The sequence below is a fragment of the Scyliorhinus canicula genome, chromosome 21, assembly GCF_902713615.1.
Source record: "Scyliorhinus canicula chromosome 21, sScyCan1.1, whole genome shotgun sequence".
In the NCBI taxonomy this organism is placed as follows: Eukaryota; Metazoa; Chordata; class Chondrichthyes; order Carcharhiniformes; family Scyliorhinidae; genus Scyliorhinus; species Scyliorhinus canicula.
In genome coordinates this window covers 34,985,756-35,011,741 of record NC_052166.1, presented here as the reverse complement: position 1 = coordinate 35,011,741, position 25,986 = coordinate 34,985,756, and the positions used below count along the sequence as shown (strand labels likewise).

The following is a 25,986-nucleotide window of genomic DNA, read 5'->3' as shown; positions in this document are numbered from 1 at the left end:
AAGCGGACAAAATGGTGCAAAAACACGCCGTAGCGGTCAGCGGGAATAACATAGGTCAGAATGCTCCGGTCATTTCGATTGATTTTTCCCACTGGCAGCGTATCCCCACCAGTGGATTTTGCGGGTGGCATGAGGTCGTTACAATGGGAAACCCCATTGCAAAGTGGCGGGAATATAGAATCCCACTGCCAGTTAGCGATGCGCCGCCGAGAAACATGGCTGGGGGCAGGAGAATCTCGCCAATAGTTTTTCACGCCTGCTGCCACACTTAGTGCAATTCAGGAAAAATTCTGCATGAAGGGTTTGGAATACAAAATGAAGAAAGTGATTTTATCTGGAATAATGCATTAGGATTAGATACTGACGCCCAGAAAAATATATTGACTCTTTAAGGGATGCAGAATTTAGCATGGCCAATCCACCTAACCCGCACATCTTTGGACTGTGGGAGGAAACCGGAGCACCCGGAGGAAACCCACGCACACAGTGGGAGGACGTGCAGACTCCACACAGACAGTGACCCAGCCGGGAATCGAACCTGGGACCCTGGAGCTGTGAAGCATTTATGCTAACCACCATGCTACCCTGCTGCCCCATGCTACCCTGCTGCCCCTTCAACTTGATCCCCTCAATTTAAAGCTATATCCCCTTGTGCTAGCTGCTTCCACATCCTTCCTATAATGTGGCGACCAGAACTGCATGCAATAATCCAAATGCGGCTGCACCAGAGTTTTGTACAGCACAATTCAGGTGCTTTGTTTTGAATAATTGGATCATTAACTGGAGCCCTCCTTTGATGCTGGTGCTCTACCCACATGTAGATATAGATAGATAGAACAGTACAGCACAGAACAGGCCCTTCGGCCCTCGATGTTGTCCCGAGCAATGATCACCCTACTCAAACCCACGTATCCACCCTATACCCGTAACCCAACAACCCCCTCCCTTAACCTTACTTTTTAGGACACAACGGGCAATTTAGCATAGCCAATCCACCTAACCCGCACATCTTTGGACTGTGGGAGGAAACCGGAGCACCCGGAGGAAACCCACGCACACAGGGGGAGGACGTGCAGACTCCACACAGACAGTGACCCAGCCGGGAATCGAACCTGGGACCCTGGAGCTGTGAAGCATTTATGCTAACCACCATGCTACCCTGCTGCCCCATGCTACCCTGCTGCCCCTTCAACTTGATCCCTTCAAGGTCGCAGCTATTGCCAGATGTAAGGTATTAAGGGATAGCGAGTGAAAGTGAATATTGAGGTACAGATTAGCCAAGATTCAGTTTATTTTAATGGAAGAGCAGGATAGAGAAGCTGAATGGCCTACTCATGCTCATGGTCCCTCAGATTTTAGTGCAATTCTGATTTAAAGCAATCTAATGGCGGGAATCTTTCAGCCATTCACACTGATGGGATCTTCCAGTCCCTCCAGTGATGAGGGGCGCATTCAACGGGACGCCCCGTTGACAACAGCGGGACCAGAAGATCCCGTCGCCGGCCATTGGCGGGTTGCCTCCGTCGCTGCGAAACATGAGGCGGGTTAGACGGAAAATCCTATCCAATGTCTCAGACGTAATTTGCCTCTGTCCGATTCACAACTGAAAATGACCTCCCCCACTGTGAATCACAAAGAGGTTACTAATTACTTCAAACTTAGAAAGACAGAGGCCCTAGCCAAAGTGCAGATAGAGCAGGAGGACTTAGAACTTGATTTCTTCAAGGTCGCAGCTATTGCCAGATGTAAGCCGGGATGTTCCAGCCCTCCATGGTGGGAGCTACTGCGGGAATTAGGCGAGCCCACCCAAAGGTCCATTGACCTTTGGCAAGACTGGATGATCCTGAGAGCGACCAGGCCCAGAAAATCTCACCCATAGCGTTGATATGGGCTATTGGTGCAAACTACACTCAGTTCACATTGCTTTGAGAAACTGCAACTCTGCACGTTCCATTTATATTTCTTTATAATTATGTAATTCTTACACGAGTACTAAAATGCACCATTTGGGATAACATAATTGGAGCTCTTAGCACGAACCAAAGGATTACATAATTTGAAAGGGGGATATACTCAACCACACAGACCAATAAAACTGGAGACAGCACGAATGTAAAAACTGTGAGTCACGTTTAACTTTTATTTTGTAAACCCAGAGTTTTGAGTGATCTATCATGTGAAAGTGCATTATCGACTGTGATAAATACCATGGCCTGATTTATCCACAAGTTTTTGAAGGTATGTTGATGTCTGGCATTGTATTGGGCACTTGTCTGACAGTTGTTCTTAACTGTTATATATCTTTCAGGTTGATGTTTTCTCCTTTGGAATAGTATTGTGTGAAATACTTGGCAGAGTCACTGCTGATCCTGAATTTCTTCCCCGAACACAGGTACCTATAACTTGACTGATGAACAGTCCACACCTGAACACCAGAATAGCAGTAAAATAGTACTTTTAAGTCGATGATGGAGTCATTTTTGGTGGGAATGGATGGACTTTGATCCTAAACTTGAGTTTTGTATCATTGGAACTGTTGAATGGTTGAACTTTTTTGTTTAACATGGTGGAAGCCCGAATGTGATCATCCCCTTGAGTGAATTGTGGAGGTCGGCAGGAAAAGATTTAAAAGATTCTCCATCCGTTCATGGCAATGGGATTCTCCGGTCCCTTTGTAGTGAATGGGAGATTTGGCTGAGCATCACGTTCGCCGTCCTCGCTGGCAACGGTAACAGGGCAGACTCGCATCGGAGAATCCTGGCTTTAATTTTTTTTCATTTCCACATTGAACGAAGTAGGTGGGAATGAAATTGAATGTTTAAATATCATAATATAAACCAGGTGTGCAGGTTAGTTATGGTTATGGGGATAAGGCGGTGGGATGGGGTAGGGTGCTCTTTCAGAGTGCCCACGTAGTATAGATGGGCTGAGCGGCCTCCTTCTGCACTGTAGGGATTCTGTGGAAACCAAGTCTAATTTCTGCTGAACAACCTCTCTAGCCCTGCACAGTAACCAACTAAGCATCTACTTGTCAAAATGCTGACTGATGCCAAAGAAGCAATTTTAAACTATTGCCTAGTAAAAATACCTGCCTCACCGGCAGCGGGATTCTCCATTCCCGCCACCTACCAATGGAGTTTCCCATTGTGAACACCCCACGCCGCCGGGAAACCCGTGGGCATATAAGTGCTGCTGGCGCTACAGAAAATCCCACCGGCTGAGAATCCTGATGTAGTTTAACTTGGCAGATAGAAAAGCTGAACATTATTCTTAAATAGATTTTCTTAAAACATTTTCTAGGATTATGGACTCAATGCTGAAGCATTCAAGGAAATGGTAAATGGCTGTCCAAAACGTGTCCTGGAGTTAACTGTTAACTGCTGTAAGGTATGGAGTATTTATGGCTTAACGTTGCATCCCCACCCCAAAGGCATTTTTCTTTTAGCAAGCAGAGGCGACCTGCCATTGGCCAGCAATGGGATTCTCCAATCCCACCATGTCGAAGGGGCGTTGCATGCCCCACACCCTCCACTCCCGGGAACACGAGGGCGCGATTGCGGGGTTGCCATCAGCGGGACCAGAAGATCCTGCTGATGGGAAGGGCTGGAAAATTTCCACCTCATGACCATATGTGGGCACAATCAATAAACTGTTTGTAGGGTAGTGGGTTAATGGATATTTTAATGAGGCCATGCTGATACTGAAGGGTGACTTCAGAGGTCAGATGACAGAGAGGCTGCAAAGAGTGCTGGGCACAGAATAGTCTGTGTCCTGAACACCATGGGAGGGATTCTCCGTTCGCCGACGCCGAAATGCGTTCGGCCGGAGAATCCCCATTCTCGACCAAATCGGGGGCGACGACACTTCTGTGATGCTCCGCCTCCGAGTAAGCTGCGCGGTATACCGACGGCCTCAGGACATTGCCTGTGGGTGAGGGGGGGTGGGGTTGGTGTGGGGCACGCGAGCCGGTCAAAGAGGGGGCACTATTTTCCAGGCCTGGTCCGCGAGTGGCCGGCGCCATGCTGCACAGCGTGGCCGCTGCAGGCCGCCGCCGTGCGCATGCGCGCCCACGGACCCGGCAATTCTCCGGGCCGTATCGACAGCTAGAGCCAGGTGCCTTACACTGCTCGGCTGCTAGCCCCAGAAAAACGGGGAGTTGGTGGCTGTTTTATGTCACATTTTCTGTCGTAAAATGCCACCGTTCCCACGCCAGCCTGGGGACATAGCCTCAAAATCGGAGAATCCAGCCCCATTTGCTTACACTGATCTCTTTGAAAATAGTTCTTAATGAGTTGTTAGAAGCTAAAGAATATCACCAAATCTGTTACAGGAGAAGCAAAGCGACATTAAGGTGCAGTCAGACAAGAAGACACGATTACAGTAAAACCTCACTAAATCTCGGAAAAAGCCCAAAGCACTGGAGGCGATTCCCCGCCCAGAAGAATAGTGGGAGAGCCCCTAAACGGGGTTCACGACGGGCCCCTAACGGAGCGCAGTGCTCTTGGCCCACAGAACCAGATGTAATGTGCTTCATGCTCAGACTGTTAGAAGACGGAATCTCCCGGCTCCCGGAATTATCCTCCTTTGCCGGCATGGCTGAGGCTGGCGGGAATCGCTATTGGTCTCCATCACCAGGCACTGTCCCTCGCAGGGCCTGAAAGGGGAGCGGCCATGAAAGGGGAGCGGCCATGAAGGGGGCACTTAGCAACCCCTTCGTGGGTTGTTGCTCATCTGGGGGAGCGGCCACTGGTGCCAGTGATTTGATGCCAGCTAACAGGAGATGGGACTTGAAGGGAAGATCCCGATGTCCCGATGCCAACAACCTGGAGTGGAGGAGGTGCTGCACTCTCAGGTTGAGATCGGGACAAGGACACCCAACCTTTATGAAGCAGGGTTTGCCGGCTTCTTCGGGTCCCACGCATCACTTTACTGGTGGGTTTCATCCCGACTCCAAAACGATTCACTAAACCTGGGAAAATTTCGATGGGAACCGCGACAGAATGGCCAACGTGGTTTGCACTGTTTGTCTCACCCAAGGTGACACTTGAGTCATTTCTTGGGAGATTTCTGTCCACCGCTCTTTCTCAATTGAATGTTCTTCCAGGGAGAAATTATAGTTTTGATGCACAAAATAATATCCTTGGCAAGTTAACTGATATCCGAAACAGAAAGATAGATAAATGTTTCAGGTGAGACATTCTTTCAGAATTGAACAGAGACCCACCATCAGTGACACCCCCAACAGAGACCCCCCCCAAACAGACCCCCTCCAAACCCCTAACAGAGATCCCTCCAAACCCCCAACAGAGACCCCTCCAAACCCCCAACAGAGACCCCCAAAAGAGATGCCCCCCAACAGACCCCCTCCAAACCCCCAACAGAGACACCTCCGACAAACCACCTCCTAACCCCTAACAGAGACCCCCCCAACAGACCCCGTCCAAGCCCCCAACAGAGACCCCCCAACAGACCCTCTCCAAACCCCTAACAGAGACCACCCCAACAGAGACCCCCCCACAGACCCCGTCCAAGACCCCAACAGAGACCCCCAACAGACCCCGTCCAAGCCCCCAACAGAGACCCCCCAACAGACCCTCTCCAAACCCCTAACAGAGACCACCCCAACAGAGACCCCCCACAGACTTCTCCAAATCTCCAACAGAGACCCCCAAAAGAGACGCACCCAACAGACCCGCTCCAAACCCCTAATAGAGATGCCCCCAACAGACCCCGTCCAAGCCCCCAACAGAGACCCCCCAACAGATCCCCTCCAAACCTCCAACAGACCCCCTCCAAACCCCCAACAGAGACCCCCCCAACAGACCCTCTCCAAACCCCCAACAGAGACACCCCCAACAGACACCCCCAACAGAGAGCCCAACAGAGACTCCCCAACAGAGACCCCATCCAACAGACACCCCCCCAACAGACCCTTTCCAAACCCCCAACAGAGACACCCCCAACAGAGACACCCCCAACAGACACCCCCAACAGAGAGCCCAACAGAGACTCCCCAACAGAGACCCCATCCAACAGACACCCCCCCCAACAGACCCTCTCCAAACCCCCAACAGAGACACCCCCAACAGAGACACCCCCAACAGAGACACCCCCAACAGAGAGCCCAACAGAGACTCCCCAACAGAGACCCCATCCAACAGACACCCCCTCCAACAGACCCCCTTCAAACCCCCAACAGAGACCCCCGATCAGACCCCCATCAAACACACTCCCAACAGAGACCCCCCCAACAGAGACCCGCAACAGACCCCACCCATTAGAGACCCAAACATCAGACCCCCATCAGAGACACTCCCAACAGAGACACCCCCACGGGACTCTGGCCCCTCCATCTTCTATCAGTTAGCCAATCCTCTAGCCATGCTGTTACATTACGCTCAACACCATAGGCTCTTATCTTATTAAATAGCTTTATGTGCAGTACCTTATCAACCGCTACCTTAAGCTTGCTACTCATTCCTATACTAAGCAATTCTATATGTTCAGAGAATGCATTGTTTGCCTGCAATTGTTACTCTAGCTACAATTTCTTTGTGGCAGTAAGCATCGCCTGAGAACAGGCTTCCCAGGTACATAAATAGATTGGAAGACAAAGCAAACCATATGTCAGCTGTAATCAATTTTGGTTTTAAACATAAGAGGGCGGGATTCTCTCGCCCCAGGGCCGGGCGGGAGAATCACCGGGGCCGGCGTGAATCGCCGCCATGACACCGGTCTGCCGATTCTCTGGAGAAACGGCGCCATTGGCATCGGCGCGGCGCCAGTGGGGGACAGCTCTATGGCCCCCCCCCCCCCCCGGCAATTCCCGGCCTGGGATGGGCCGAGTGGCCACGCAAAAAAACCCGAGTCCTGCCGGCGCCATTCACACCTGCTCTTACCTGGCGGGACCTGGACGTGATGCATTCAGAGGCGGCCTGGTGGGGGGAGAGGGGGATCCGACCCCAGGGGGGCCTCCGCTGCGGCCTGGCCCGCGTTCAGGGCCTACCAATCGGCGGGCTGGCCTCTCGGGCTGGGGGCCTCTTTTGTTCCGCGCTGGCCCCTGTAACCCTATGTCATGTTGCGCGCGGCCGGTGCGGAGAAGGGAGCCACTGCGCATGCGCGCATTGACATCGGTCCCACTGCACATGCGCAGACCTGTGGCACTCATCTGACACCAGGGATCAGGCAGCTGGAGCGGCATGGGTCGCTCCAGTGCCGTGCTGGCCACCTGTTGGGGTCAGAATATGTGCTCCTGAGGGCATGTTGACGCTGTCGAGAAACGCAATGGTATTTACGACTGCATCAATACTTAGCCTCAGGATCAGAGAATCAATTAGAGATTTAGACCTCCTTTGTTGGTTAGGAACACACCTTTGACTAGGTACCCTGTGTTAACAATGCTGGAGAACATCAGAGTTGACTGGAGAGATAAAAGAATGAGTGTAGCTCTATACGCGGACTGACTGCTAGAATTAGGACAGTAGTGGAGCTGAACCTGGTGGAATATGAGTGCAGGGTGAGAAAAAGGTTGTTCATGATGACCAATGATGTTTGACATCAATGAAGAAGTTATGATCAAAAGAAGCCCTGGAAGGTGTCAAAGTAGGAAGTCAATTGGTGAACTTAAGTGAGATTCAGAAATGAATAGTCCCCAGTGATCAGCACAGCAGAAGCTGTACAGATACTACTGGATATAACGAATTAAATGGTGAAAGCGTATGGCATGAAAATTAATTAATGTAAAGAGGACAAAAGGCATGAAGATTGGCAGGACTACTAGTGGAAAAGCAGAGGTCAAGCTAAATGGTCAACTGCTGGAACTGTTTTGGCAATGACAAAATGGCTGGTTAACAAATGGATCAAGATCACAGCATGTGTTTTATAAGTGAAAGATTATTTTGTCCCTTTGATATTCCCAATTGTACTATTTTTATTTACACGTGATATGGAGTCTGAACTTTACTATCAACACCCAGAGTAAGTTATCTATCTTTGATATGTTGAAGCTTCACTACGTGGGAAATAAGTAATTCTAAATGACAGAATTTTTTTTAAATGCAAGAACATTCATGCAAGGCAGCCATAATTTGATGTTATTAAACTGCCTGTACAGCCGCATTTTAGCTCTACACCATGCCAGTACTTTTTCTTTAAAATTGTAAATCATTTCAGATGCCCCCAAACAGGAAATATGTCATCTGCTTTTCCCCCACAGATCGATGCCTTTAAAAGGCCATCCTTCACTGAATTACTGGACCAACTTGAGGAGGTAGCTGAAAGCTTGGAGCCAAATAAGGACAATCAGATCGCTGTGTGAATTTATCAGTGTTTGATTCTGCCACAAAACCTGACGTGGGTGACAGCAATTACTGTTATCGTCATGTAGCCTATTGAGAGAGAGAGAAAAGAGGGAAAAAGGATCTGTGACCTGTGGGAGCTGAGCGTGTGTTCGAAAAAGCTGATTCACTCAAGGGAGCGAAAGGACCCAGTCAACCATCTAACTACGTCAATTTGTTAATCATGGGGAGGAGCGCAATTTGGACTTTGAGTTATGCAGTCAAATGGGCAATATGGATTTAGCCACCTGTTATCTCTTTCGATCTTTTTGTCCATTGATGGAAATTTAATTTGGGAACGATGTCTGGGTGGCTGATTTGATATCGCTTTATTTTGCATTGTTACCCAAAGTTCAAATTATCCCACCTTCAATAAACAGAGCAGGTATTAATGCGAGGCATTTGTTGAAAAACTGCCATTACAAATCTGTATTCTGGGTTGTCAGGCAGAAAAGTGTTTTTATTTAATCCATCATACTTGATGGACTGTTATGTACGTCCTGAAAACCCCTTTCGTAGGACAAGCAACTTCTGTGAAGCTAAAGCTATCGATGCAACACGAATCAGTTCACTGCCTAACTGTTTCATGAGTGAACTTTCTCTGCAGTGTTTCTCAGTCTGTGTTTTGAGCGCATTATGCTAAACAGATTTTGTGTAAGTTGCTGATGCTGAATACCATAAAGCATGCATCAGAGAAAGAAGCAAGATTGCACATTACACGTTGTAGGAGCAATGTTTCCTGAATTTACATTTGTGTCCCAAAGAAATTCACCTCCACGGGTTGACAGTAATGTTTTGTGAACTGATCTTGGCTCCACCCAACTGCCACCCTCAGACATCGAGGTCAGTTTTTGTCCACAGAAGTGCCTCACCCACAGACAGTCATTGTACAGGAGAAAGATATTGAGGGAATAGGTCTGCATTCTAAAGAGATACATCCGTCAGTTGACTGGAAATTCAGACCAAGGCTCAGTAAAGCCAATTCTAGTGGATTGGCCCCAGAATAGCCAAATCCTTGTGGATTCGACTTTGAAACCTAATGTTTTATTTATCCTTCAGTGACACTCGTCTGCCTTAACAAAGAATGCCTCGTATTTACTGTATTGTGTGCGCTGAAGAAGGCAGCATGGTGTCCCTATGAAACTTCAAAAGCAAACAGAAGCAGACAACATTCCTGAGCCAAGAATTGCTAAATCTTTTTAAAAAAAAGACAGGTTCATTGTGATTCAACCTATCGTGAATTTAATGAAAGAAATGCTCCCCGGTGTATCAAGCTGACATCCTCCTTTATTGGGTAACACTCCAGCAAGGATAGTAGCAATTAATTATCCTCTGATAAATGTGTTTTTCAAACTAATTATGTGAAAAGATTGTGTTTTAACTCAGCAATACTTGTGGTACTCACTTTATCAAGTACTGTAAGTACTATTCTGACTGAAAAATAATTAAAAGTAATTCGTATCTGCACCAGTGATGAATTAATTACACATTATCCGAAAAAGAAACACTGGTTATTCAGAGTTCTATTGGGGAGTTGGATGTAGGAGTTCCCTTGATGGTTCAGTTATTAAGAACTTGAAATTATAGTGGGCCTTTCACAAACTTCAGGATGTCTCAACGCGCTTTACAGCCAATTAAGCATTTTTGAAATCTGGTCACCGTTATAATGTAGGAAACACAGTGGCCAGTTTTCACACAGCGTCAAAACTAATCCCACAGGGATAATGGTTTGAATTTTCAACTGTTAATGGGAGCAACTTCGGGTGCATGCAGATACACGAAAGAGGCCACTGGTTCCTGAGCGACATGCCTATACTTTCAAAGGAAGCCTGGGATGGTAGAGCTCACAATGTTCACACCTCCTATTGTTAGTTTGTTAAGCTTCTGGGAAAGCCTGTTAAGGGTATGGAGAGCAACAGATAGCAATTTTCAAATGGCCAGCATGGCGAACACGGGAGGGCTGGAATATGTTTAGGTATACCTGCCAGGAACACAGTGGGGAGCCATTAGCGCTCATGTGAAAAGGTTACACAAAAGGGGGAGAGTGAAACTAATAGAGTGACACTGAGTTACCATCGCTGGACCCAAGAGGCTTGATTTTGCGAGGAGAGTGTGTTTAGATTCTGGAGAGGAACATGAGCCTGCTGGCATCTGTGACCAACTCTAACCTCAGAAAATATTCCTGGTGTCAGACCTCAGAATGGAAAGTTGCCCCAGTGGCTGTTAGTTTTAGGACAAATATTGGCCACGGTACCAATTAAATGGCACTGCAAACTGAAATCTGTGTTGATATAATGGAGAAACAAGGCTGTAGGCTTGGTTGTTGATCATGGCTATATTAGCTAATCTCATTCAGGATAATGGTACAAATGGCTTTAACAACTATCACCTCATGTTTGGGGGGAAAAGAGCAGCCAGCCCCCCCACCCCTGCTTGTAGATCATGGCCAGAAAGGACGAGGCTCAGTTATGATGCCGTTCATTGTGAAAATAGCCTGCAAACAGTTACCTCTGATTACATTTTTAAAAAAATATTTATGGGATGTGATTGTCGCTGGTTAGACCAGCATTTATTGCCCATTCCTAGTTACCCTTCAGAAGGTAGTGGTGAGTTGGCTTCTTGAACTGCTGCAGTCTCTGGGGTGTAGGTATATCCAGAGTGCTATTTGGGGAGGGAGTTCCAGGATTTTGACCCAACGACAGTGAAGGAACGCTGATATATTTCCAAGTCGGGGTGGTGAGTGACTTGGAGGAAAACCTCCAGGTGGTGAGGTTCCCAGTTATCTATTGCCCTTGTCTTTCTAGATGGTAGTGGTCGCAGGTTTGGTAGATGCCGCCTAAGGAACCTTGCCGAGTTCCTGCAGTACATCTTGTAGGTTGTGCTTACGGCTGCCACTATTTGTCGGTGCTGGAGAGATTGGATGCTTGTGGTAGGGGTAGCAAACACCCAGTTAAACACCCAGTTGTGGTACTGAGGGTATGTGTGCAACTGTACCTGGCATAAGTCAGCATTTTCAAGAGAAAAGATAGGACTGAACACAATGGTAACATTTTTATATTACTGACAGCAGAGCGAAAATACCCTAAAGATAAGACCTGAGTTTAAAGACCAAACATACTCCCTTGGCTTTCTTAAACTCCAATTTGGGATATTTAAACCACATTACCAGATAGCTCAGTAAAGTGGTGAAATCATTGCACAGTGTATGAATAGATTTTGAATGCCGAGTGCCACTTTTGATGTCTCCAAATCTGTGGAATACAACCATCATCATCTCAGTTGGTTTAAAACTCTGCCATTGCTGGTTCAGAAAGGTGCAGCTATTGTATTAACGGATGAAATGATATAAACATTATTATGGTGGACCATGTTCAAGTCCAACCTTTGGAGGTAGAGAATAGTTACTGTACAGTTCCTTACCTGACATGAAGGTGATTTTACACTTTCATTACTGAATTATTTCCCTTCTGCTATCTGCCATAGAACAAATACAAATTAAGTGTTTTAAAGGTTTCTTATGCTAACTATAAAATAGATAAGTAGCATTTAATATTGTATGATTATAATGTAGATTTGCAGTATTTGTAGTGTGGTTTATGGAAACTGGAGAGAAATGCAGCATATCTCTTAATTTATAGTATTTTTTGTATAAATTGGTTCATTTATGTTTATGCTGTGTTGCTTGGAGCTTCTCTGATTTAAGTGGCTGTATCAAGTGCAATTAAACAATTTTTCTTTGCGACAGGAGCACTTGACCAGCAACCTTAAGGTGAAGTCCTCCAATGTGCACGTTTGAGCTTTTCTTAAGTTATGGACTTTCAAAAAAAGCAACTGCTCAGTTGTGTAAAATATTGGAGATACATTGGCCGGGATTCTCCATTGTGTGTCGCTGCCAGCGAGGACAAAGGATTCAATGCTCAGCCAAATCTCCCATTCGTCGCAATGGGAGCGGAGAATCCCGTTGCCGTGGACGGATGGAGAATCCCGCCCAGACTATCACTATGTTGTGCCAGGCAGGGCTTGTCCGCCCACTAATGTTCTAAAGTAATTTCTTCATTTGGATTGAGCGATCTGAGCAACTAATTGAGTCGGACGTGCGCTGCTTTCCCCCCAGGAATTTAGGGAAGGTCAGAACACCTTTCAACAACGAGCTGCCGTTATTTCCCCAATGCGACTGACTCAACAGCAACCAAGTTTAGGGAAAAAGTTTCATGCCAGTTGCCTTGATGGGGAATTTAATACCAATGGGGACCATTTTATTTTTACAAAAAATACCTTTAATGGGTATTGAAAGTGTAAAATCAAGTTTAAAATATTTAGGGAGCTATTTTTCACATGAAGTCATTAAGGGTCGTAAGACCTATCAGAAACTGATTTTAAAATTTGGCCCTGAAACTGGTTAGAACAAGTAAGAAACAGCATTGCAGTGGTTTCTGCGCTGTGTAGAATTGCATTGCAATAACTTGTCTCACTTGTTCATAATGTACACCAAGAAATCAGTCTGTGGTTTTACGGTCCTTGTTCACAGAGTATACCCTCGCCTGTTTCTGTTAAGTCTTGTTTATAGCTGTATATATTAGGTACTGTACAATTGTGGACTGATGAAATGTATATATTCATATCTATCTATGTAGATGTGCTTACAGAAAAAAGCAAGTGGGTTGGTCAGTGCCTGCAGGTTCTAGATGGTGCTAAATGTTTTAAAACCATTGAGCTGAACTGAACGTACTCAAGAAGCTGCTTTTTGACTTGCCTTTGCCTTTTGCGATTGAAAACATGAGCTAGCTGCTACTTATTACTAAAATCATTTAATAATGCATATTTTGTTAAAATTGACTATTTTATCATCTCAATTATCTTTTAAAAATTCAATTATCTACATTATAGTCAAGGATGGCAAGGGGTTCTTCACCCATTGATACGTATAATAGTTTTAAAACAATAAAAGTTCAATGAAAGAAATTTGGATTTTGGATTTATTTTCTTCTTGATTGAAGAGATGAATGTGAGATGTATTTAGGACAACCATGATTTATATTAAAAATAACTTTGCAATTGCCACCATTACAAATTTCAAGTCTGCTGATAATCTCCTGCAGCAGTGGTGATGCAGGAAGTGATCAGTGCTGCCCACATTCTAACCAGCAACCTCTGCGTTTATGAAAGCGCCTTTAATATAGTGAAATATTCAAAGGCCCTTCACAAGATTGTGACAGCCAAATATTGGTACTCAAAGAAGGCAGTACGAAGGCAGGTGACTACGTGCTTGGTCAAAAGTTAAAGCTTCAAGCAGTCTTAAAGGAATAGAGAGAGGTAAAGAGGTTTAAGGAAGATAACAGAGCTTAAGGACTTTGATGGCTGACATGATTGTGTGGTCTGGGGGGAGGAACGGTATCAGCAGCATTGAATGCCCGCCCCTGGGAGACGACCAGACGTAACGGCGGGGGGTGAGTGTTGTCTCCCAGGCCATCGGAGGCACCAGGGTGGTCAGGTTCTGGGTAGGGTGGTATCCTGGCACTTCTGTCACCTGGGCTCTGCCAGTCTGGCACCTTGGCACTGCCATCCGGGAACCCTGACATTGCACTGCCAGACTGGCGGTGCACAGGTGGCAGGTTGTCCGGGGAAGCCCTGCCCTTAGGAGATGGGGTGAGGGGGCTCAAGGACCCCAAACAAGTAAGTTAGGGCATTGGAGGAGTCCGGATGCGGCAATGGAGGGGTTGAGAGATTAGGACGGCAAAATGGTGCCCTGATCTCCTCCTGCACGTCAGGAGCTCGTCAGTGCAGGAAATGAAGGTCAGGGCAGACTCAGCGAGGCATTCCTCGCCGAGGCCAGAAAAAAACCCCGAGACTTGTTTGGTAGTGGGATAATTCTCGGCGCTGCTTCGCCGAGAAACACCCTGCTAAGCATGTCATAAACGGGACTCTCTTTTTCCTCATTAAATCACTCCCGTTTTCTTTTTCATATGTCCTCATCAACATACCCCTAATTATTTTTTGTACAGCGTGGCCAATTCATTCAAGTGTGCAGATCCTTTACATCTTGTGGACCCAGATGCCATACTTAAAGAGATTAATGTGTGCAGCCGTCTGAGGGAGCTTCTGGGTTGTGCGGCTTAGAGGGAACATTGGTCCTCGCTTGTACATCTCCAATCTTCAGTGCCTGGGCTGATGACACTTCAATGAGATGAGACTAAATATTAATAGTTAAGCTGCTTTATACTTTCAACGGTGAGAATATACAGAGTAACAGCAATAATTAAAATTGTTTCTCCATCTGAATTCCAAACTCCTCCTTGTGACTGAAGAAAAATTGTGCACCAAGTGACCTGTCCTCCTGGTTGAGTGGGCCAAACTCCTTTGCCATTTTAGCTTTGAAATAGACTGAGGCTTTACTGGCACAAGCTCAACAATAAATCCCTTTGTTTTTTTCCCTCTCTTTCCCTCAGCTAACCATCCTAAATCACCTCATAAGTGGGCTTTTTTCTCCCTTTATATTACACTAATCACATGAAGTTGGGGTGGGGTGATGGCGGTTTTAATATTGTTTAAAAATAAATGAGCATTTAAGAACATTTGAGAAATCAGAATCAAGTGAACAACATTCACAAGGTAATTAAAATCATTTTTTAAATGGGTGATCGAGAGAGAATGGGCTGACCAATAGATTTTTGCCTTGTGACCTTGGCCCTTAGGGAGGAAGTGAGCTTTCTGACTATGTTTTTTCTTTTGGGATAATTGTTATGTATTTGTGTAAGTCACCAACATTTGTTACCATAGCAAGAAACTCATCCTCTGGGGTGGGCACATTAAACATTCCGAAGGAATTTGATCCCAATTATCTCTTTTACTGAATTGTTGGAAAGTTTAAATGATACCCATTCTCAGCCGAGAAGTTGAGGGGATGGATACGAGAACCAAACACAGAATGGGTGAGGCTGCAGGAGTGCTCCTGCAAGGTAACGACCCTCCGGGCCCTCGCCGCGGCAGCACTCCCATCCCCCACAACAAAGTACACATTCTGCCCGGTGGTGATAGCCACACTGAAAACATGGAACCAGATAGGCAGCATTCCTGTTTAACCGAGATGGCTCTCATCTGCAGCAACTACAGATTACCGCCAGCCCTGCTTGATGGCAGCTTTAAAAAATGGAGACAGGGCGGGGGGACGCTAGTGGTCAGGGATTTTTACATAGGATACAGATTCGCGAACTTGGACCAACTGATGGAGGACCTGGACATGCCGACAGGACAGGCACCTCCAAATGAAACACCTCCTCAAGGAGATGGCAAGAAACCCCAGGGGCCTGAGAGAGACACTTCTACTACTAATAATAATCTTTATTAGTGTCACAAGTAGGCTTACAGTAACCCTGCAATGAAGTTACTGTTAAAATACTAGAGGAAGTAATCAACATGGACAGTAAGGGGGGGGGGGACTGAGGGAACATGTAAGGATTGTTGCTGGATGGAGCAAGACTCCCATGGACGACGGCAGATGAAAATGGGAGGATGAATTGGGGATGAAAGTGGGCTGGGGACTCTGGAGCGAAGCACTGCCGAGGGCCAACAACAGATCCTCCGCTAGTCTAAGCAACATGCAGTTCAATGTGGTGCACAGAGCTCACCTGACCAGAACCTGAATGAGCAGGTTCTTCCCGGAGGTGGAAGACAAATGTGCACGGTGCCAGGGAGGTCCGGCCATCCACGCCGACATGTGCTGGGCCTGCCCCAGACTCTTCGGGTTCTGGACAGCCTTCTTTGAGGTGATGTCCGAGGGTGTAGGTGTGAGGCTGGAGCCATGACCAAGAGTGGTAACCCTTGCGGTATTGGATCAGCCAGAACTACATATGGAGAAGAAGGCAGTCGCCCTGGCTTTCCCTTCCCTAATCGCACACTGGAGAATCCTGCTCGGCTGGCTATCAGCAGCACCTCCCACAGCTGCAGACTGGCTTGCAGACCTTTCGGAATTTCTCCACCTGGGCAAGATCAAATTCATCATCCGAGGGTTGGACGAGAACTTCCACAAAGCATGGTGGCCATTCATTAGCCTGTTCCAAGACCTGTTTGAGGCCAATAGCGATTAGGACAGGGGGAGGAAGAGGGAGGGAGAAAAACGAAGGAGGACACAGACACAAGAGAAATAGGCAGATGGGGGAGGAGAGAGAAGGGAACCCGAGGGGAACTCAGAACGAACCATGGAGAAAAGGGGAGGAGAGGAGGGGCCTTGCACAGCATCCCCCCCCCCCCCCCCCCCCCGCCGTAACGATAACAACTAAGAACCGCAACAGAAAGAAGCAGGGCAGAAGTGAGCACAAGAGGAAAACTAAGTTACCAATGAAGGAAAGGGAAGGGGGGGGGGGGGGGGGGGGGGTGGCACATGTAAAAACCTCTGTAAATAAGAAACAACTTTATTTGTAAATACCAGATACACTTGAGCTATTACTCTGTAAAACCTGGAACATACCAATAAATACATTTTAAAAAAATTATACCCAATCCAAGTCATCATGTTGGGATGAATTCCAGACCATAATTGGCAGGATCTAGTTAAAACTTATCTCACCAAATACCATGGAATCTAACTGATTGGAAACAAATGTTGGATTGTTTCCGAGAGGCAAATGGTCTTGCCGCCAAAAGGTGGAACCCATTCCTACCCAGGTAGGTAGTGGGACCCTGGATACCATTTTACTGGTGGAGGCCTCGATTTGGCTGCCACCAAGACTACCATCCAATTGAGGATAGCGGCCTGCCTTCCAGAACAATCAGAGCGGCAGCAGATTGGCAGCATCACTGATGGGAGGTAGACATTGCTGAAGTGTCATGGAAAAGAAGATGTCAGCTCTAAGTTGAGACACCCGTGACGGTCAGGTAGGTTCTTGTCTTTTGCCTTGCTTGGCCTGGCAGGCATGCCTGGATGATTGTGGAGGTGGGAGAGGCAGGCACCTTCCAGCTGCATGGTTTAGCAAGCACTATAGCAATAAATGTTGGCAGAATACAGATATTAATCTGCTGACACATTAAAGCAGGAGAAGATGAAACTGCAGCAACGCAACCATGGGGGCCAGTCGCCGTGATGAAAGGTAGGTCCTCTCACTGGGAACCGTCTTCGGAAAGTGCCAGAGTTTACCTTATCACCTATACAGTGTTTAGCATTGTTGCTTCACAGTGCCAGAGTCCCAGGTTCGATTCCCGGCTTGGGCCACTGTCTGTGTGGAGTCTGCACGTTCTCCCCGTGTCTGCATGAGTTTCCTTCAGGTGCCTCCCACAAGTTTTGAAAGACGTGCTGTTTGGTGAATTGGACATTCTGATTTCTCCCTCAGTGTACCCGAACAGACCCCGGAGTGTGGCGATGAGGGGATTTTCACAGTAACTTCATTGCAGTGTTAATGTAAGCCTACTTGTGACACTAATAAAGATTACATGGTGGCCACCATTCCAAATGCCTGTTAAATATCAGCAGGTGTTGTCTGGATGGGGAAGTGCCCTGAATTGGTTTAATTAGGTGCAGGCCTCAAGTCGGAGAGCAGCTACAGCTGGAGCCACTGGTCCTCCTGCCCCAGAGAATATCGAAGGCAGCATTGGGCTCCCCTCTCGAGGCCTCCTGCCACTGTTTTACAAAGTCTCCCACATCCCAGCCCATCTCCGAGGCTGCCTTTTACCAGCTCTCAAGCATTGTACTTGGATCCTGCTCACCTGTCAAAGTGTGAAAATACATTTAAGAGCAACCAAACTCCAGCGAAGACTGTACGCCTGCTTCCCTTATAGTAAAGGAGGTGATATCTGTAAGCCTGCAAGTCTGCAATCACGGGACCTTTGAGCTTCCAGTGAGAGAAAACATTCCCTCCGGATGAAAAGCAATTTGGTAGAGAGAAAGTAAGTGCAATAATTTACAAGCACATACTGTTTTAAAAGAGAGCTGGAAAGGGACCAGCAAAGTCAACCCACGAAATTGCTGTGCTGAAACATCCAAAGGGGCTCTGATATAAATTCCAGGAACAGCCATCTGCTGTATAGGCTGAGCAATTACTTTCAGCTACTTGGAGAGCAGGGTAACTGATTTAGCAGTATTGGAAATAAAAAATTCATATCTTGAAGTGTACCCTAAAGACTTCCTCCTTAATATTGTAAAAAACTGTTGAACTAAAGTTTCCAATGTGCTTGGCAGTGCAAAGTGGTTAACCATTTGCAGGCCATCCAATGGTAGACATTTTAGTTTGCAAACTAACTGAAGATCACTCTGATACACGTGAAGTTTTTGACAGATAAAACAGTCAGAGGCACCTGGAATTAAAAATGCATCAGCAACAACGGCTTCAGCAGATTCCCTCTACTTGTACAGAAGAGCATGGTAGCTTCAAGTGAACAAGATTACCGTTGCAATTTTCAAAATAGCAATATGCCATGCGATACTCAATTAAGATTTGGGATCCTAGAATTCCTACACTGTGGAAGGAGGCCATTCAGTTCATCGAGTCTGCAGCGACCCTCTTGTTACGTTCTGTGTTGTGGCCATGGTAAAGGTGCACTAGTTCTTTGACTAGTAAGATGTTTATTGAGAAAATGAACACGTGGAAAGATAACTAACGAACTATAATACAAATAGTAACAACAAATTGAATTCTCCTGGAGCTTCTTCTAATGCGACTGTCCCCTAGTACAACTTAGTACCAACTGCCCGATGTCACATGGTGGATCTCTATCACCACCAGCTGATTGAAGGTCATATAGATAACTATATACATTAACATTGACCCCCCCCCCCCCCCCCGCCTGTTCCCCCCCTCTATGCTTGAAAGTTCCCCCCTCGCTGTAACATAGGAACAGGAATAGGCCATTCAACCCCTTGAGCCTGTCCCACCATTCAATGCGATTATGGCTGATATGTGACCTAACTGCATATACCTGCCTTTGGCCAATATACCTTAATAACAGAGACTTCCACCAGAGAACCCCCCCCCCCCCCCCAATCAAAAAGACCCCCACAAGAGACCACCCCCATTACAGAGATCCCAGACTGGAATCTAGAGAGCAGTCCAGACAGCGACAGTGAAAAAAAAAATAATTGCTTTAAATCTCACATCTGCCCTTCGGCTGCTGGTTCAGACAGATAAAGCAGCAGCTGCAAATTCAAAGAAAACTAAAACAACATTAGCTGGATTTAAAACTCCTTAGATCTTTGATCTGGAAGACGTTTCATTCCCATCAATTTGAAATTGGTTTTAACTAGGCTATGATTGACAGCTTCAATATAGCCAGCAGTCTGAATTGTTTAATTTCATTTTCCTTCATGCCTGAAAGAATCTAAAGTACCCAGCTGTGAAACTAACCAGAAATTTTATAAACATATAGCTATGATTGACAGCTCTTGGACCACATCAAAGGCAGTTAAGTGCTCTCACTTCCTCTTTTTCTCACAGAAAGCACTTCATTGCTTAACCAGGGCCAATCTAATTTTTCTGATGACACTGGATTCTCCACCGCATCAGACTCCGTTACCAATAGCGGGTGGCGGAGAATCCAGCCCATTGCATTTTTAAAATCCTGGATGCAACTTTACATTAAGGCAGTCACCTCACACTCTATAACTTAAAGATTTGAGGCCATGCCCATCTCTCAATTGTTGGGAAGTTCTGAGCTAATTTTACACCTGCAGTATCATGGGTGGGGTCTCTGTTGAGCACAGTGTGCATGAATGGGAGACACTTGCCCAACCCGGATCGAAGCTGCCAAGCTTCAACTGGAGGCTTCACCATGTGGTGTGGGCCCCACTGGTTAATTGGCCACTTAAGGGCCTCAGTGGACCCAAGGGTTAAATTAGCATCTGTGGAAGATAAGTGACGAGCGTTCCAAACCTGGAACCCGATTTTCCATGCTCACTTCCCCATCCCCCCCCCCCCCCCCCCCCAGCCCAATCCTGCTTGAGGGGGCATAAAATGCCACCCTCCCTCTCAAGTACTCTCTGTGACCTAAATAAACATGCACATCGTATCTAATGGTGGAAAAAGAGGAAAATCTCTGACAAACACTATTTGATCACAATTGATCACATCTAAAAATTGAGGAACTTCAGGTCTGGTTGTTTAAAGACCTCATTAGAAGGTTGAAAAGTGATGAGTGACCTGAGCCCTGATTTTAAACCGATTGGCAGGTGTTAAGCCTGTCAGGCAGGATAAATCATGGCTCCAGTTTCAATGTGTGCCTGATCCAAATTTCAAAAATATAAATATGCATTAAATGATGACACTCAAAACTGCCATAACATTACAAAAAGCAAAAGAGAATTTGGGTGCCCATGTGTACAGGGTGCAGCATTATCATGAGACCAGGATTTAAACACTGTTCGGGTGAAAGTGTCTCTTCTCCGATGGTTACAAGAGCTTGGGTGAGGGTAATGTGGGAAATTAATTTCCCAGAGGAAACGGCAGCAAACTGCAAAACATCTGATACACATAAACATGAAAATTAGCACTTGGGGGTTCATGAAGGTAGTTTTATAAGGATTGAAGATGATACTGTCCATTGAGGGTACACTTGGGAGGTTGCATTAAACTCACTTTTGAACAACATTGAAAATTACGGCAGAATTCTAAAATTAGCATTACATTCTGAGCTTGGAAGCAAAAGGCCTCTGCAAATAATGTAAAATTAAATGAAAGAAATGTAAAACTATAATTTCAGAATTTCTCTGTTCCTTCACGGCTGATAAACCACAAAATATTCCAACCTTTTAAAGCAGACACTGATTGTTTTCTTATCAAGTTACCAATGGCAACTTGCTCGGTGACCTGTATCTTAAAAGGCTTAATAAATATGAAGGGCAAGATTCAAATTACTGATCCTCGCATCCATTATAACAAACCAGTAAATATTCAGTTTCTTATTACCTTGAACTTCTAGCGGATGATTGATATATAATATTGACCAAATTTCTCTTTACATATCATAGTTGTCTAGCAGTGCATGTGAAAAAGTAAGTCATACTGGTCAGAACTATATTAGTGTTCATTACCGTAAACCTTAGAAATCATATGGCGCAGTGGGTAGCGCCTCTACATCTCAGTCAGGAGCTCTGCATTTGATCCTAAACCCAGGACTTGATGGCCAAGGAAGGTGTGTTCATAACGCAGCAAAATCCTCATGCCAATGGCAGGCGATAAAACTGGGGGAGACTCCTGGTCAACCACGCCTGATGTGGAGTGCCACCCCTCAAGCTAGAAGCTTCTGGCAACAGACTAACGACACTGTTCCAGGAAAAAGCTTGCTGTGGAAACAGATGATGAAAGTTGTCTTGAGGTGCGTGAAGAAACCTCAACAACTGTAGACACTAAAATACGAATGTTACTTTTCTTCAGTACAGGGGATCCTAAATTCTGCGACAAAAAAAAATCAGGCTCCATAATATAGTTAATCCGGCAGGAAAATCCACCAGAAGGCGTGGGAGCCACAGATTAGATTATGGTTAGGTTAGCTGACCCACAGAAGTACAATGGAGGACCGTTCGAGGCTAGGAGGGTTCCTAGCCTGGGGGGGGAGAGGTAGGGGGGGGGAAAGGGGAATACCGGGTTGCTGCTGGCAGGGTCAGGAAGGAGCTGGTGGGGGCCGGGGGGGACAGAGGTGAGGTGTTGTCGCTATGGGGACTGGGTCGGGCAGGGGGTGCTGGCCTGGGGCGGGCAGTCGATGGGATATGGCTAGTCGACGGGGGAGGGGGGCGGAACGCCCTCTGATCCGGTTGGTCACCTGGAATGCGAGAGGATTGAATGGGCCGGTGAAGTGGTCGAGGGTACTTATTCATCTAAGGGGGCTAAAGGCAGATGTGGCAATGCTTCAGGAGACCCACCTGAAGGTGGCGGACCAGGTTCGTCTGAGGATGGGATGGGTGGGCTGGTTTTCCACTCGGGGTTGGATGTGAAGAACTGGGGAGTGGCGATTCTGGTGGGTAAAAATGTGTCGTTTGAGGCATCGGAGGTGGTGGTGGATAAGGGGGGTAGGTATGTTATGGTTAGGGGCAGGCTACAAGGAGAGAAGGTGGTACTTGCTAGTGTGTATGCCCCAAATTGGGACGACGCGGGCTATATGAGGCGTATGTTGGGACGGGTCCCGGATCTAGAGGTGGGAGGTCTGATCATGGGGGGGACTTCAATACGGTGTTGGATCCTTCACTGGATCGGTCCAGCTCTAGGACGGGTAGGAGGCCGGCGGCGGCCAAGGTACTGAGAGAGTTTATGGACCAGATGGGTTGGGTGGATCCATGGAGGTTTGTGAGGCCGAGGGCACGGGAGTACTCTTTTTTCTCCCACGTACATAGGGTCTACTCTTGGATAGACTTCTTCGTGGTGAGTAGGGGACTGATTCCGAGAGTGGAGGAGGCCGAATATTCGGCCATTGCAATCTCCGACCACGCTCCGCATTGGATAGAGTTGGAGATGGGGGAGGTGCGGGACCAGCGCCCGTTGTGGCGGTTGGATGTGGGGTTGTTGGCGGAGGAGGAGGTGTGTAGGAGGGTCCGGGCAAGTATTGAGGGGTACCTCGAGGTGAATGATACGGGGGAGGTTCAGGTGGGGTTGGTCTGGGAAGCCCTGAAAGCAGTGATTCGTGGGGAGCTGATATCCATCCGGGCACACAGGGAGAGGAGCAAGAGGAGTGAGAGGGATAGACTGGTGGGAAGGACGCTGGAGGTAGATAGGAGGTACGCAGAGGCACCAGAGGAGGGACTGTTGGGGGAGAGGCGCAGCCTGCAGGCTAAATTTGATTTGCTGACCACTAGAAAGGCGGAGGCACAGAGGAGGAAGGCACAAGGGGCAGTGTACAAACATGGTGAAAAGGCGAGTAGGATGCTGGCTCATCAGCTCCGCAAGCGGGATGCGGCAAAGGAAATTGCTGGAGTGAGAGACAAGAGTGGGAATGTGGTGCGGAAGGGGGTAGAGGTGAATGAGGTCTTCAAGGACTGTTACGGGGAACTGTACCGGTCGGAGCCAACGGGGGAGAGGAGGGGAATGGAGAGGTTCCTTGACAGGCTTTCTTTCCCGAAGGTGCAGGAGGAGAAGGTGGAGGGGTTGGGTGCGCCGATTAAGCTGGAGGAGCTAGTTAAGGGGATCGGGCAGATGCAGTCAGGGAAGGCACAGGGGCCGGATGGGTTCCCGCTGGAATTTTATAAAAAGTTTGTAGACCTAGTGGGCCCCTTACTGGTCCGGACACTTAATGAAGCGTGGGAAGGGGGGACTTTGCCCCCGACGATGTCGCGGGTGCTGATCTCGTTAATCTTAAAGAGGGACAAGGACCCCCAGCAGTGTGGTTCATACAGGCCCATATCTCTCCTCAACGTAGATGCCAAGGTGCTGGCAAAAATCCTGGCCACCGGGATAGAGGACTGTTTGGAGGTTTGCGGGCCTGGGGGAACTGGAAGATAAATTTGGGGGGGGGGGGGGGGGGGGGGGGGGTGTTCCTAACTATAGTTTCTATATATTTTTTTTGCTACGGTTATGTAACTTAACACTGGGTTAACTTAAGTTGTTGTTAATATGTTGCGTTGTTCATTGAGGAGGGGCGAAGGTTTATGATTGTTGTTATTACTGTTATCGTTGGTATTTTAGTATGGTTTGATGTTGTTGTGTAAATTCAAAGTTTTTGAATAAAAATTATTTTTAAAAAAAAAGATTATGGTTAAGTTCTGTTCAAAATTAAAGACATATTCACAAATGTTTATTTGCTTTTCATTGTGTAATTAAAAAATCCTTACTGTACTTAAAAATGGTAGCTTGCTCCAGCTTTATTGATGCAGCTGAAAATGGGGATCCCACCAAAAATCAACATTTTTAAGGAGGGCGTTCAGTCGTCACCTTGTGAGTAACTCAATATAAAATTGCTAAAAGTTCCTTATAGAAAACTACACTTAATAATTTAATAGTTTCACTTGTCAGTTTTGTAAATTAATTACTTGTCAACATGAAAAAAAATTAAAACCTGCTTACATAGTGTCCGTGACCCTAAGAAAATGGGTACATTTTGAAAAGATAAAGCACTCCATCAGCGGAATCTCACCATTTTGACATGGCCAGCATATCAGTGATTGGATTCAGTGAATTGAATCTTGAAGCAGATGATTGTGCAAATCACAAATGCTGTAGTTTAAAATGTTTGTGCTGGTTCAGCAGTTTTGCTGATATTATCATAAACCTGACCAGAACATGTTTGATTTTAATTCTTCTTCACCTTTAATAGGTCGTTAGTTAATTTAGAATAACAACTTCAGTAATATATTGAAACACTGCTAAATTCGATGTTCTTTTATTAAATACTTCCTCCGTAGGCTATAATACAGTAAGTCCTCACTTAAAGTTACGGCTGTATTCCTGAAAATCACAACTTGAAGTGAAATGACTTTAAACAAAGCGTACATTCTGATAGGAATCAATGTAAAAGCTCCTCAAAGGGTAAAGAAAGTGTGTGAATGGGGCGGCACGGTGGCTCAGTGGTTAGCACTGCGGCCTATGGCCCCGAGGACTCAGGTTTGATCCTGGCCCTGGGTCACGGTCCGTGTGGAGTTTGCACATTCTCCCTGTGTCTGCGTGGGTTTCTCCCTCACAACCCAAAAATGTGCAGGTTAGGTGGTTTGGCCACGCTAAATTACCCCTCAATTGGAAAAGATAATTGGGTACTCTGAATTTATAGAAAAAAAAGGAAGTGTGAAGATATGCTAAATAAAATTTTAAAAGCTGCACTTACGTTCTATAGAACCTCCATTCTCAGAAAATACCCTTAAAACAGTATAATTTGTAAGTTGAAGCATTTTACTTTGTTAAATTTCCACATTGGTAAAATTAAATAACCTTCAAAATAAAATAAATTTAAAAATGTGTACCTCTTGCTTGTCACTGAACCTGCTACATGAATCTCCTGCTCCATGATCCTTCTGGGTTCTATAGACCTTTCCTCTCCCTGACCCTCTGTTCGCTGACTTGCCTCTCACCGTGTCCTGAACCCTTGGTGTGAACAAGGTCTCTGGAGACCTCAAGAGGCAGAAGGAGCAGCTTTGAGTCATTTAAACAATCTTGGATGGTAACAGAACCAGCTTGGCACTTTTGCGTAATAGGAACCCACGCTTTCATAACCCTCAGGATCTAAAATGTGAACAGGTTCAGGAGAGGGAAGCAGTGAGAGGCTAAATCAAGGAGCAGGAGTTTCAATGAGAGGGTGAGTCGGGCACGGGGAGAGACCGCAAGTCAGAGGCCGGGTAATAGGGAGAGGCCACAGGTCACAGGTTGGGCGCGGGAAGAGGTTGAAAGTCAGAGGTCAGGCACAGGAGAGGCTACAGGTCAGACATTGGGCACAGGGAGAGGCTGCAGTCCAAGGTCAGGCACAGGAGATGTCGGCAGGGTGGTGGTTGGGCATGGGGAGAGGCTGAAAGTCAGAGGTCAGGCACAGGAGAGGCTACAGGTCAGACGTTGGGCACGGGGAGAGGCTGCAGTCAGAGGTCAGGCACAGGAGAGGCCACAGATCCGAGGTCAGGCACAGGAGATGCCAGCAGGGTGGAGGTTGGGCACGGGGAGAGGCTGAAAGTCAGAGGTCAGGCACAGGGGGAGACTGCAAGAGGTTGAAAATGGGGGGAGGCCACAAGTTTGATTGTTGGCATGGGAATAGACCACAAATC

General features: G+C 46.7%; 1 protein-coding gene across 5 annotated transcripts in view; it reads left to right on the top strand.

The window, feature by feature from the left end:
* The window catches only part of LOC119955597 (dual specificity testis-specific protein kinase 2-like), a 129,051-nt gene extending 115,753 nt beyond the window's left edge, over positions 1-13,298 (top strand). For all 5 annotated transcript variants that reach the window (XM_038781967.1, XM_038781966.1, XM_038781965.1 and 2 more), the window contains 3 exons: positions 2,309-2,392; positions 3,301-3,387; positions 8,216-13,298. In XM_038781967.1, coding sequence (XP_038637895.1) covers positions 2,309-2,392; positions 3,301-3,387; positions 8,216-8,317 — 273 coding nt within the window. In that variant the 3' untranslated portion in view covers positions 8,318-13,298. The remainder of the gene's footprint in view (positions 1-2,308; positions 2,393-3,300; positions 3,388-8,215) is intronic.
* Positions 13,299-25,986: the final 12,688 nt, after the last annotated feature.